Source organism: Emydura macquarii, unplaced genomic scaffold (assembly GCF_026122565.2).
Source record: "Emydura macquarii macquarii isolate MOO-44397 ecotype Brisbane River unplaced genomic scaffold, CSIRO-AGI_Emac_v2 contig_691, whole genome shotgun sequence".
In the NCBI taxonomy this organism is placed as follows: Eukaryota; Metazoa; Chordata; order Testudines; family Chelidae; genus Emydura; species Emydura macquarii.
The window spans coordinates 8,000,089-8,013,780 of NW_027130828.1; the positions used below are offsets into that span (position 1 = coordinate 8,000,089).

Here is a 13,692-nt window from a genome sequence, read left to right on the forward strand (position 1 = left end):
CGGCATTGGTGAGGCCGCATTTAGAGTATTATGTCCAGTTTTGGGGCCCCCACTACAAAAAGGATGTAGACAAGTTGGAGAGAGAGTACAGCGGAGGGCAACAAAAATGATTAGGGGGCTGGAGCACAGGACTTATGAGGAGAGGCTGAGGGAACAGGGCTTGTTTAGTCTGCAAAAGAGAAGAATGAGGGGGGATTTGATAGCGGCCTTTAACTCCCTGAAAGGGGGTTCCAGGGAGGATGGAGCTAGGCTGTTCTCAGTGGTGGCAGATGACAGAACAAGGAGCAACGGTCTCAAGTTGCAGGGCGGGAGGTCTAGGTTGGACATTAGGAAAAAGTTTTTCACTAGGAGGGTGGTGAAGCACTGGAATGGGTTACCTAGGGAGGTGGTGGAATCTCCATCTTTAGAGGTTTTTAAGCTGAGGCTTGACAAAGCGCTGGCTGGGATGATATAGCTGAGGTTAGTCCTGCTTTGAGCAGGGGGTTGGACTAGATACCTCCTGAGGTCCCTTCCAACTCTATGATTCTATGATATGGCCTTGATTGGCACGGCAGTCCCTGCTCAGGAGAGACAGTTGGAAGGTAGTGTAGGGCACTAGCAGATCTTTGCAGGAGAAGCTTCTACGTCACTTGCCCTTTCCTTTAGCTTTGCCCATTTGTATCAGTGCTTTACTTTCATGAGTCCAATTGAACCCCAAGAAGTTTTTCATTGAAACCTATTCACCCAGGGACTGGTTCCCAATTAAGGTGGCTTTCTAGAAACAATATAAAAACAAAAGACTACAAAGAAGGGGAGAGGCTTCACTTTGCATCATTAAATCTTTTCTGTTAAGTTGCAAAGCAGTTATTGTCATTTAAATATCTCTGGTCACTTTTTTGTTGTCTACTTACGAAGCGTTTGATCAGACCCCCCTTTCTCTCTTAATCACACTTCCTCTTCCTGACCTGTACAAATGGATTTTTGGTGTTTAAAAAAAATCACCTTAAATTAAAATTATCTCAATTCCTGGATATCTTGGCAAATCAAGGAAGCCCCCTGATAAGTACTCATGCTGTGAACTTCCCACCTGTCCAAGATAGTATCTTTTGCCCTATTTGCATGCAGTCGCTGTCCTTACTGCTGTACAGCTAACAGAGGAGGAGATTGTCAAAGGATAGTTCGGTGACAAACTCCCATTGAAAGGTGGGCACCAAACTGGCCTTTGTATCTCTGAAAATCTGCCCCCAGAGTCCCTGCCCCAAGGAGGCCATGACCTAAAAGATGGTTAGCTCTGAATCCTGGAAGCAGGAGTTTGAAATGAACTGCACTGAGCATTATTGGTTTCCTTTTAAGAAGACACTTGGAGGCTGAGGGTGGGGTTTTCAGAAGCGCTCATCATTGGCCCAGCTCAGCTCCCAACACCTTGCCAAGAGCTGAGCCCCCTCAGTTCCCACTGGTTTTGGTAGGAAATCAGGTCACTTGACACTTGTCAGAAGTGCTTTTAGGATTGGACCGCTTATTTGCAGTAATCTTGTAGGAGGCTTGCTGGTAGGACTTCCAGTTCTGTGCCGTGTTGGGGTGACCCACGGTATTTCTGCGCCTGGTGTCAGCAAGCAGGTTGCTCTGTGGAGAAGACCAGGAGATACCAGTTTATAAAAAAACAGCTGTTGGTGTAATGAGTGGCTTGTGAGCTCATGTGCAAGCCAGGGAAGATAACTGATTGATCCCTGCCACCTGCCAGTTAGGGTGCCGTGCCAGTCAGTGGGGTGATGATTGAAGACTTTTTGACCCAGGCACAGTTCAACACACACGAGAGATCCTGTGTTACCAGAGCTTGTCAGACAGACTTTGTGAGCTCGGCACCTAATGGGAAGGGTTCCTTTAGGTTTGCAGGGAACATGGAGAGACAACAGACAGATAACCTGCTAAAGTCACATGTGAGTGGGACGTACCTGATCCGAGAGAGACCAGCGGAGGCTGAGCGCTTTGCCATCAGTATCAAGTGAGTATAGTGATGTGTGCCTATGTTAATGGAGCTCAGATAAGGCAGTAAAGTGACTCCGCAGAACTGGTGTCATCTGGGTGTGAAATTGACCATGTTGGATGGATAAGCTTTGCTCCCCTCTGGCTCTTCATCTGAGGAAAGCTTGTGATTTTAGTGACAGTCTGATCGCCTTAGACAGCAGGTAAACTATCTCCAGAAGATGCCCCTTTTCCCTTTTGGTTTTGAAATAAAACATGCAGTGCAGTCCCACTCACTTACCTGACTTGGGAGGCATATGTTTTAAGACTCATTAATACTGGTGCCAATTAGTAGGATGAGATAATCTAGTCCTTGCTGGGTTTGGTTTTGTAGATGATCCCCATAAAGAACACCTGTGAAGTAAAAGAGCACACACAGATGAAGTGCTGGTTAGAGATTGATACTGGACTGTTTAATAATCCAGAAATTCTCATATTTAAGTATGAGCCTTTAAAGGAAAGGCATCATTGATGGGTCTAGCATACGGCTACATAGCCAATTGCTTAATCTGGCATATCGTGACCATTCAGAATAGTTGGTATGTGAGCTCATATTTAATTATTTATACACAAAGGAATAGCTTCAACAGGAGAGACTGAGAGACCCACACCAGACTATCCCATAGCTCTTTGGTTAGAGCATCTCCTGCAATGAAGGACACCCTAGTTCAAATCTCTGCTGCCCATCAGACAGATGGGAGAATTGAACCTGGGTCTCCCACATCCCAGGTGAGTGCTCTGACCACTGGGCTAAAAATTATAAGAACTACCATAATTTTTACCGCCTCTGGCTGTTTTGTGAATGATGCTGGAAAATGTTGTTGGGGTTGAAACTGTTCGGTAAATTCATGAATAGTTCTGAGTCGACCAGTGCTGCACTTTTTGGCAAATAAACCATTCATCCTAAACACTGCACCCAGATTTACTGCTGAGTTCTGCTCCCAGCTCTGACGCTGACTCCCTTGGTCACTTAACCTCTGTGCTTTAGATTCCCCATCTGAAAAGGTGATAAGGCTGATGCACCTACCAGGGGGTTGAGACACAAATGGTGTTCATAAAGCATTTGTAGGAGGCAGAGTGCTGCGTGCTAATATGTAGCAGGACAAGCTGAAGCGCAAGAGTCAGGATGTTTCTGAAGTGCCTGCTGTGATTGATTGTTGTCACAGGTTTAATGAGGAAGTGAAGCACATTAAGGTGGTGGAGAAAGACAACTGGATTCACATCACAGAAGCCAAAAAATTTGAAAGCCTCTTGGTATGTTTTTTAATCTGCTTTTCTCACTGTGCGTGCGACTGGCTTTTCTGGGGCCATGCTGAGCCCCCTTGGTGATCACATGTACCCTGTGTGTTCTCTCTAGGAATTGGTCGAATACTACCAGACCCACTCACTGAAGGAGAGTTTTAAACAGCTGGATACAACGTTAAAGTATCCATACAAATCCCGGGAACGTTCTACCTCCAGAACCTTCACTCGCTCCCCAGGTAAAACCCAGTTTGCCTAGGGCAGTGAATTGCATCTACAACAGCACAGATATTTCATATACAGCCACCCCTCTGATTCCCTTTTTAAGAAATACCTGTGTAATGAAGGAGCTCTATTGGGTCTCCAGAGAACAAAGGGGTTTCTGAAGACCAGAAGGGATTGTCAGATCATTTAGCCTCTGGAAAGGAATGTGCCCAATATGGGGCTTGAATCCTGAAAGTGAATCTGAACTAGCCAGGCTCCTTGTCAAGCACATGAGTTCAAGCTCAGTGTCCTCCCCTGCCCAGATACTGAGAGGAAGAGCTCTCACATTGGTTGCATGGGAGGCTTTTGTGGGGAGATGCTTTTAAAAAGGCCGGACTTCTAGGAAAGCCAAACTGGAGAGTTTTTCTTTGTTAACTTCTTTTGATTTCTTGTTCCAAATATCATTCCCTTACTGGCTGGGACTCGTTTTGCGGGGGAGGAATTCTGGTGAGTCACCCCTCCACCAGTTTTCCAAACCCTTTAAGATAATGATCTGGCCACAGTTTTGCAAGATGCAAAGCATGCTCGAGCTGAGGTGAGGGGTGGAGTCCGCTTAGCATGTGGCAGGATCAGGCCTGTATCGCTGTAATTATCCTAATTATTCAGTGTCAAAATATCTGAGGTCAACATCCTCAGTGCAAGAAATTTCAAGTCCTTTGCTATAAATAAATAAATAGCAAAGGACTGAAGCCAACTGGCATCCAGAGAAGAGCTTGTTTCATCTCTGAGACATCAGGCTCTCGCTTATCTATCTGTACAATCTTCCACGTGTCAGTTTTATTAGGCTTGATTCTGATGTCAATTATGCTGGTTATACACCTATGTTTTGTTAGTCAAAACCATGGTAAGTATACTGTGTGAAAAATTCCCAAACAAATGAACATTTAAATTACAAAAGAAAATCCCTGTGAAATATTTCATTTTTTGGTTGAAAACTTGAAAACGAATTTTTTCCTCAATTTTTTTTCAAAATGTTTTTTTTAAATCATCAAAATGAAACTTTTTTAAAACACATTTTTCTCTTACTTTTTTCCCCCCACTGGAAGAAGAGGGAAGGAGTAAAAAAGTGAGAGACTGGATATTTTTACCCACAAAAAGTTAACTTTTTTTTTTGTTTAACATTTTTTGCCTTTGAAAACTCAAAAATTTCAACCAAAAATGAATTTTTTTAAAGAAAAAATTCATTTTGGTCAAAAAGGCATTTGCCATCGGGGGAAAAAAGGTTTCAACTGAAAATGTTCATCTTGCTCTGCCCATTTTCCTTCAATGGCAAGTTGCTCCCAATTTTCACCAGCAAACACCAGAGGAGACTTGACTTCAATGACCCATTGACTTCAGTGGACCCACTCCTGATTTGCACCAGTATAAGCAGGAGGAGAATCTGGCCCGTTTTATTTTGACTGTGCAGCTCTATCATACGCCCTCCTAGAGCTTTTCCTGCCTTAACAGAGCTACAGCTCAGAACTTCCAGACAAGAACCGCTGCATGCTTAGTGTTTTTGTGCGTTGTGGAATTTTAATTTCCTTTTTAATTCTTGTTCTTCTGCCTCTGTTTCTAACCTCTTTGCAGCTTCCTGCGCTTCCTACAACTTTTCTTTTCTCAGTCCTCAGGGCCTCAACTTTTCTTCTCAGAATTCCTCCACTCCTTTCTGGTCAGGTATATAGCAGCTTCTGTTCTTGAGAGGAAAGCACCATCTACTGGCCATCCCTAGGGTAGCAGGGCATCAGCCTGCTCTTTGACATGACACAAACCACACCAGCTTGAAAGCCATCCGCAGTGGGACCCCCTCCACCTGCCATCCCACCCCATCTATTTAAAAAGTTCCGCTAAGGTATTAGCCCTCTCTTGGGGTGTCAGCTGGGGGCAGAATCTGGTAACCAGAACAATGCAAGAAATCAAATAAGAAAACACGGTGAATTAAATATTGAGAAAAAGGGTGAGGGAAGAAAAAAGAAATCTAAATCTAGTGGAGTGGGATCTCATGATGTACTTCAAGCTTGACCCGATTCTCCTGTGTGTCTCGTAGAACAGAACATTGGCATCACATCGTTTTAAAAGACTGGTTTTTCCTTACTCCAGTAATAGAACTTCCATTTCCACTCGTTTTTGAGCTCTGTCTGAGCATGCTCAGTAGCGTCATAATTAGTGCAGCTGAGAGGAGCCCTTGATGTCAAAATGTGATGGAATTCCCTATAAAATGCTGGAGCAATATTGTGATCTTTGAAAGACGTCAGCTCCAATGTGCATTCAACAAGCATCTTCCTTCTCCTGTGTTTCCAGCGACACCTTAAATGATCAGAAGCGAAAAAGGCGTTTAGAACCCAATTGCTTCTCGCTGTTTATGCCTTTAACATTTAGCATTTTCAGCAGCTTGGACAGTGAAAATCAAATCGAGCTCTTATTCCTGCAGAGCTTGGTTGCAAACACTGCAGGGAGAAGGGTTAAAAGATGCTGTTTGCATTGGGATTTCTAAAAATACATGGAGACCTTCTTATTGGTGTTAGCATTGTAAAAAAAGCATTTTACAAAATAGACATTTTGGGCCAAATGTAGGTTGACAGTGTCTCTCAATGTATAGTTATTGTTTATAGCACAATAGTGCCGTCAGACTTTGATCCTGGGCTCCATTGTGCTAGATCCTACATCATTTAAAAATATATATTCCTTCCCCAAATGAGCTTTTCTGTGAAATCTGAATCCTTCAAGTGAATGAGATTGATACAAAAAATCAGCTCTGAGCACGCTGCTGGTGAAAGAGTTCAAAGCTTTCATGATGCACACTCTGTTCTCCAGCCTGGCACCCTTACTAGGCCGAATGAGCTCTGCAGTAAATGTATTTTCCGTGTGATAATTGTCTGTTACCATCCGCATCTCCTTACATTCTGAGAGCTGAAAACCTGGGCAAAGCTTCCTCCTCCAAATCCAGTTCAACCTCGGTTTGCAAAACACTTAAAATGTAAAACATTTTTTCATCTGAAAAGTCCTTAAGACTAAAGGACAGTTTCATAGAAAGAAAGAAACACCCAAAAAAAGCATTTTTGTAAACTTAAAAAAAAAAAAAATCTTTTTGCCCCTCTGTTTGTTATCATGATCACTGCTATAATCATATCCCTTCCCACCATTAAACTCCCTAACTGCCTGTATAACCTGCAGGACAATACTGCAGAGAATCCAGGAGGTACATGTCCCATGTCACCTTTCCAACATCTGTGCCAAAGGAGATCACCACCCTTTTTCCTGGCCTGAAGCAACTGAGATCTGCACCATTTCCTTCATCTTGGTACTGTTCAATTCCTACTCCCGGGGAAGATGTTAGTAATGCAATGCCACTTGCATGCTGTAAACTGACGGCCAGGTTCCGGTCTTCCTAAACTCAATATATTAGTACAGTTTCTAAAAAGGATTAGAGATGTCTGTTAATAAGAATAGCATCTGCAGCTCCGCTGATATTGTAGACTTCACACTTCAGAGCATAATCTGATTACCAGCTAGGATCAGGAAGAAGTTCCCTATTGCTAGGATGTTGTTGGAAAAATGATGTCCCATATAGGGGCCTTTTCACCAAAGCACCTGTTTTGGCCACTGTCAGAGAGAGGACACCACCCTAGGTGGTCCATCTTTGTATTGCAATTTACAGATTCCTTATCTCAGTCCCATTGTGTCTAATCCCAATTGCTAATAAGGAGGTAGTTTAAATATAAATTGCTTTTTGGGGCCCATTGGATGTCAGAGCAGTAAAGCAACAACTGGAAATGATGGGGATCACTTTTGAATAGATTTTTCTTGTTCCCTTTATTTTTCTTTGGTCCTATAAAACCTTTGCTTTTATACTGCTTTCCCCCTTCCACAGAGATACCCCTTGACCTACTCACCTATAGTAAGACCCAACATTGAGATACAATATACAGTCCCTTTCCTGGGCATCCTTCATGGTTTTATATCCAGTAACTAGTGGGGGTGGTGCAACAATTGAACCCATTAGGAGACCAATGAGATGTGGATAATGGAAAACCCAGCCTTGGAAATCTGATATAAGCCTGCAGTTCCAATTCACACATGGCTGAAGGATTCAAATAAAGCCACCTTGATATCTAATTGACTTTCTTAGTCCACAAATCTGTTTTCTGCCCTGGTCTTACAACGGAAATGAGGACTCTGGTAAAAACCCAGGTTGAACTCGGTCTAGCTTTTCCCAGGCTTCAGATGATCTTGCACTGCAGTGCAGACCTCAAATTCCCTTTCCTTGTCCACCCACAGTGGTCACGCCTCCAGTCGTAGGGACGGCAGTGGCACGCTACAACTTCGCAGCACGAGACATGCGAGAACTCTCTTTGCGAGAGGGTGATGTGGTGAAAATCTACAGCAGGATAGGCGGGGACCAGGGATGGTGGAAGGGAGAAACAAATGGAAGAGTAAGTAGAGGAGAGAGGTGGGGTTTTTTATATTTAAATAACACCACTTTTGCCTTTTTATAGCAGTAGGTGTGTTCAGAAGTTGACTCACTAGTGGCGCAGCTCAGAAGTTTCCAAATTTCAATCTTTTAAATAGAATTTTATTTAAAAAAAGAAAAGTGGGGAGGGAAGAGCTGCCTTTTCCCCTATTTTTCAACCAGCTCTACTAATTAATCCTCATGAAGTGGATGAGTAAATATGATTAGCCTCATTTTACAGATGGGGAAAACTGAGACAAACAGGGAAAGTGACTTGACTAAGGTGATGCAATGAATAGATGACAGCAATGGGATTAGAACCCAGGACTTCCTGACTCCCAATTTTGTGCTTGTTCCTCCAGACCAAATTGCCTTACTGTGAGTCCTATTATGAAACCCAGTTTCAACTTAGGCCTTGTCTACACTGTTGGCAGCATGTCTTGTACATATAGCTACACACTGCAGTGGAAAGCAGGCTGTGTCCACACTGCGGTGTGTAGCTACATGTGGCAACAAAAGGCTCTGCCCAGCAAGAGTCATCACTGCTGGAGCCTGGAGCTGCCAGAGCCTCTCCCTGCCACCTACTCCTGCCAGAGCCTTTCCCTGCTGCTGGAGCCTTTCCCTGTGGCGAGGAAAGAGAGAGAATTGTATGCATCAGCTAAAGGTTGGACACATGGGAAAGACTCCAAGAAATCTGGGTTGCAGTCCTGCAGTTGGATTCCTGCCTGGGAAAGCAATGGACTTCTGCTTGCTTCCCTTTTACCATGCAACGTACCAGCATTCCATTCTTCCTGCTGATGGCGGCAGTCCTTGGCCAATGCTGTAACCTTATTGCCACTAGTACAGCCTTTCAGAAGCACTGTACCTGGCAGTGACATTGAAACGTAGAGAAGCACAGAGACAGGGGAACGGTATTATGGCCACTCACACCGGCACAGCAGGCATTTGGATCTGATCTTCTTTATGCTGGGAATTTACACAAGAATGGCTCTGAAAGTCCATGGCTCAGAATCACAGACATTAGCAATTGTTCTGGGTATAAGCGATGGTGCCTCAGGAGACCCCCAGGGACTCTAATCCACAGCCTAATGTTGCTGATCACAACAATGCGCTGTCTTTCTTTAAAGTGCCTCCCGTTAAGCTTTGCAGACACTATTGCATTAATCCACGTAATGGCCCTCTGAGGGGGCGGTTTGTTGTTCCTTTTTTAGTCACGGAGGATAAATGACTTGCCCCAGGTCATACGGACAGAATCAGTAGCATAGTCGGGACTAGAACCTAGGTATCCTGACGCTGTGTCCAAGGTTCTGATTATTGGACCATTCTGAGAACCAACTATTCTTCCACCCAGACTAAAGTCTCAGTCCCATGTAGCTGGGAGCGTGATATCGTATATGTGCCATCTGCTCTATGGATGCAGTACCAGGCTTCTAGGGCAATGTATGTGCTGGGATGATGGAGACCATTCTACAAGGAAAGCGTGTGTTTGCTCAGTTGGGGGGGGAGGGGGTCTCTTTGCACATCCATGCCCCAGTGGTTCAGCTCACCTTTCCATTTCTGCTGCAGATTGGTTGGTTTCCTTCGACCTACGTGGAGGAGGAGGGAGTGTAATGAGGACTAGATCGCTGGCAGAAATCGCCAAGCACCCAGTAAAAGCCGCTGCAGAATGTGCACAGTTGGCCCAACGCCCAGGGCTGTGAATGAAACACAATCAAAAGCCCTTCAGTATTAACAACAAGTCTATTGTGAATTGTTTTACAATCAATCCTCTGTAAAGTGTGCGTGTGTGTGCATGTGTGCGTGTGCACGCAACAGGGCGTGCACTGGCTGTCAGTCTTGGGTTGTGTTACTTGTGTGTAAGATAGATAGTCTATCAGATAACATTTGTCTGGAAGAGCAGCAGGAGTGTCCTGGGAAAGTCATGCTCAGCAACCTTGACTGAGCGGAAGGACTCACCACAACTGTGCTCAGAGCCTCCATCCAAACCCATCTCTCAGAGGGTGTTTCAAAAGCCACCCTGGGACTGGTCGGAGGGTGGGGCCGCGGTCTCCCTCTGAGACGGAAGGTGGAGGAAGCATTTCAGATTTCTACTGAGAAGGAGCCAGCCAGCCCCAGAGTAACAGAAGAGGTGATCTCCCATCCTGCTCTCTGCCTCTGCTGCTTGAATGGGTCCCCCTGGATAACAATTTTTCTTGTCAAGTTGGCCTGCTCGACTGCAGAGCCCACCTTCGCTGCCCTCCTGAGGTGATTCAGAGAGCAGAGCTGGGGCGCAGCGAGACCTTGCTTGTGTGATCTCTGTAAGACACCAGTTGTAAACTAGGAATGAGTTTTTGAAGAGAGAGACAGAGAGACAGATGTGAGTCAAACTGGATACAGCCGCCCCCAAGCTTCATGAGAGAGCTCCAATTTCGCAACTCAGGTCCATTCTCTTGGAGTAACTTTGGCCCCACTAGACTTACTCAGGGCAGAGGGGACAGCCCTTCGCTAGGCCTGTCGCACCTGTATCAGGACATCTGGTGGCGTTCCAGGGCTGTGGGATGCACCTTCCCTGGGAGAAGCTTTTGGAAGTCATTGACATGCCGGATGGCACATATGGTAATCGCTCCAGATGTGCATCATCTGTTCCAGCATGTGCACTGTTCACAGCATACCTTTCCAGTCCTTAACAAGAATATATAAGCCCCTGCCAGACTAATGGCCCGTTCTTGTAGCCATTATACGTATCTGCCTCATCGGCTTCAGTGGGGTAACTCGCCCGAGTAAAGGCCAGAGCCTCAATCCCTCATTAGCTGATTAATATGTTGTAAAAGGGTCTCTCTGCCGTCCACTAGCACCTTTTGGTTACACCCCATGTCTTCCTGCCTTCCCCTCGTGCTTCCTTTCTGTTTCCCCATAGCCAATAAGGAAGAATTCTGTGTTGCCGCCCTCACTTTGTCTTTTTCATCACTGCATTGCTCTGAATAATGTACTTTTGAGTCTTGTGCTTTCCAAATTGTGACTGTTGCAGAATTGTCCAGTGGAATCAATTTCAAGTGGCCTCTGACAGGTGCTGCCCTTTGCTCACCCATCTAGCATTTCCTTCCAAAGTGCACTATTTCAAACAAACATGCATTCACGGCAAGGAACAGCTCCCCCTTGTCCCACTTCCAAGCCCCAGGATTTCTCCTCCTGTTGCTTTAAATAAGTGCGCTTTTGAGTTGCTGCTCCCATCTCTCGCGTTTTTCCGGTAGCCCAACCGCCTTGAGACTGTGCTATTGGGCTTCGAGGCTCTGGGCCAGATTCTGCTCTCATTTGCACTGATGTAAATCCAGAGGAATGATGGACATCGGGCATACACCTACCTAAGTGATCACTGCTGCTCTCCTTTAGAGGAGAACTGCAGCCACACATCTTATGATGGCCGAATAAAGGAACAGTATCTAGCCATTCTGCAAATGCTCCAAGTATAATCTGTGGAATAACAGCAGGGTTGTTGCTGCCAAATTGGGATATTAAAGCTGAAAGGAGAATTCTGTGCACTGAGTGAAAAGGAAAACAAATTACCTTTGAAAGTAAATTGCTGTTTAGTTACATGGCATGAGCGTAATCATTTTGCTGCTTGTTCTGATGTTGGCGTTGGGGTTTTATGTTTTCCTGTGTTCTGTCATGTTCAGCGGGAGCTCCCCAGTGGCACATTCTTCCTCACGCCAAAGCTGCCAGTGAAACACTCAAGTTGCACTATATTGATTAGAAAATATTTGTAATGTAACTGTACACAAGTTAAGCTAGGACCGACTAAGCCAGAGGCCTGCTGCTCAGATGCCACTGTCTAAACATCCCTGCAGTCTGGCTGGCGTTGCGATTTGCATACGGCCACGGGGTGGTTCTTTTTCTGCATTTTGCTCCGCAGAGGGGTGGGAAGAACAGAGCAGTCCGATGGCATCTCTTGTGGTTTTGTTAAAGGCTACTGTCTGGCGCCAACCTATTCCAGTTCAGTCGTCTTGGTTGCCTGCGACCTCTGTATCTTTTGACGTTCATCATCTCAGCCTGTCAATATTGAAAGGAAACAAGGCAGAGCTTTGGCGTAGGGAAGTTAAAAGGAAGTTAAGGGTTTGTTTCTAAGGGGACACTCAAGAAAATTAATCCAAATTAATTTTTAAAGTGGATTAGATAAACTGCATTAAATCTTTGTGTGGCTGCTCTTATTCAGAATTAAAACAGCCTCAGTTTGATTCAGTTTAGAAATTTACTTCGGAAATTAAGTTGGAGTTCAACTAAGGACACTTTAATTCCGAGTGAGCATCCACACACGGGTTTACAGCAGTTTAACTAATCCATTGTAAATGCACACTCTTAGATAATTCAGATTAATTTTCCTGAGTGTCCCTGTATAGATAAGCCATAAGGGAGTTGCAGGCTTAGCTCTCACTGAAAGGGAATCGGGTATTGGGCCCCCACGTCCATTAAGCTCCTTTGAGAAGCTTAGCCTACAAAGCTGACTAACGATTTTTGATGCCCATCTTGAGATGCCTTCAAGGGGCCTGAGTTCCAACAAAAAATGCTGAGTATCTGCTCTCTGGGGGGGAAAAGTCTTTAAGATGTCACAGGTTAGGCACCCAAACATCACTAGTCACTAAATGTAGGCCAAAGGGACTGGTTCTACCTTCTGTAGCATCTGTGGGCAGAATTTGGGTCCAGAAGACCCACCAAAAAATGGATCAGAGCGAAGAAGATACAAGATGTTTCATTTATGCCTCGGACATTTCTTAAGTCTCATTTCTTAAGACCCTGTTTAAAATTTCTGTTTTTAAAAAACATTTTTATATTGTGAAGTTAACCCCTCCTAAAAAAAGTATGTACCCCATGTCCCTGGAGCCTTCTTCATTCTCTCATGTTGCATGTATAGTATCTTTGCCAGTTACCAAACTATGTAATAGATACAGTATCTGCATATTACCATGATGGCTTCCCCCTACTCACTCAGCAAAAATGAATCATTCCTTAGAAAATCTCTTTTGTGTTTACTGTTGTAAGAAACTTGTTAAAAAAGATTCTTGTTTGTAATTAATTATTCAGCCAATTGCCACGATATATATCTGTGAATAAGAAGGGAAAATGTTTTTTATGATGGTGAGAAAATTGTATATATATTTTAGTTCATCGCAAAACATTCAAAATTGTAATGGAATACGTTGGAAAATAATATGTAAATTCCTTGATTTTTTTTTTTCCTTTGCACTGCACTAATTGGGATAAGGGGGTGAGTGGAGGGTATGTAAGATAAAAAGTTTGTTTATGGAATAGTTTATAGCTGGGAATTTCGGAATCATTTGGAGTAGCTTGTAATGCTGGAATAGAAACTTTAGCTGCTACTTAGAAAACCTTCTTGCATGTGGTTTTCCAGAATTTTTTAAGTTACAGAACATCAGAGTAAATCCCGCAACAAAAAGGAAGTGTAATTTTGCTGACAGATTTTTTTTCCAACCATGGTTTTTACTGCAAATAAACATACATTCTTTTCTGCATAAGAGGGTTGGTTCCATGTTGGACTTCTTGTTTCAAAACATTTGCTTTGGGAACATAGGAATTGCCAGAGTGGATCTGACCCCTGCTCCACCTAGTCCAGTTTCCTTTCTCCAACAGTGGCCAGCACCGGATGCTTCAGAAGATGCAAGATCCCTGCTCCAGGCAGCTATAAGATAATTGCCCATAGTGAAGTTTATTCCTGACCAATAGTTTAAGATTGGCTGCTTATACCCTGGAACATGGGAGTTCAT

General features: G+C 44.2%; 1 protein-coding gene across 4 annotated transcripts in view; it reads left to right on the top strand.

Annotated features, from left to right (window-relative positions):
* Positions 1–13,437, top strand: part of VAV2 (vav guanine nucleotide exchange factor 2) — a 284,485-nt gene extending 271,048 nt beyond the window's left edge. For 2 of the 4 annotated variants that reach the window (XM_067541856.1, XM_067541858.1), the window contains 4 exons: positions 1,865–1,981; positions 3,168–3,255; positions 3,359–3,482; positions 7,765–9,473. In XM_067541856.1, coding sequence (XP_067397957.1) covers positions 1,865–1,981; positions 3,168–3,255; positions 3,359–3,482; positions 7,765–7,982 — 547 coding nt within the window. In that variant the 3' untranslated portion in view covers positions 7,983–9,473. Of the gene's footprint in view, positions 1–1,864; positions 1,982–3,167; positions 3,256–3,358; positions 3,483–5,076; positions 5,164–7,764; positions 9,474–9,502 lie in introns of those variants that run through there. The other 2 variants (XM_067541859.1, XM_067541857.1) reach the window with 2 other exon arrangements.
* The last annotated feature ends 255 nt before the right edge of the window (positions 13,438–13,692 follow it).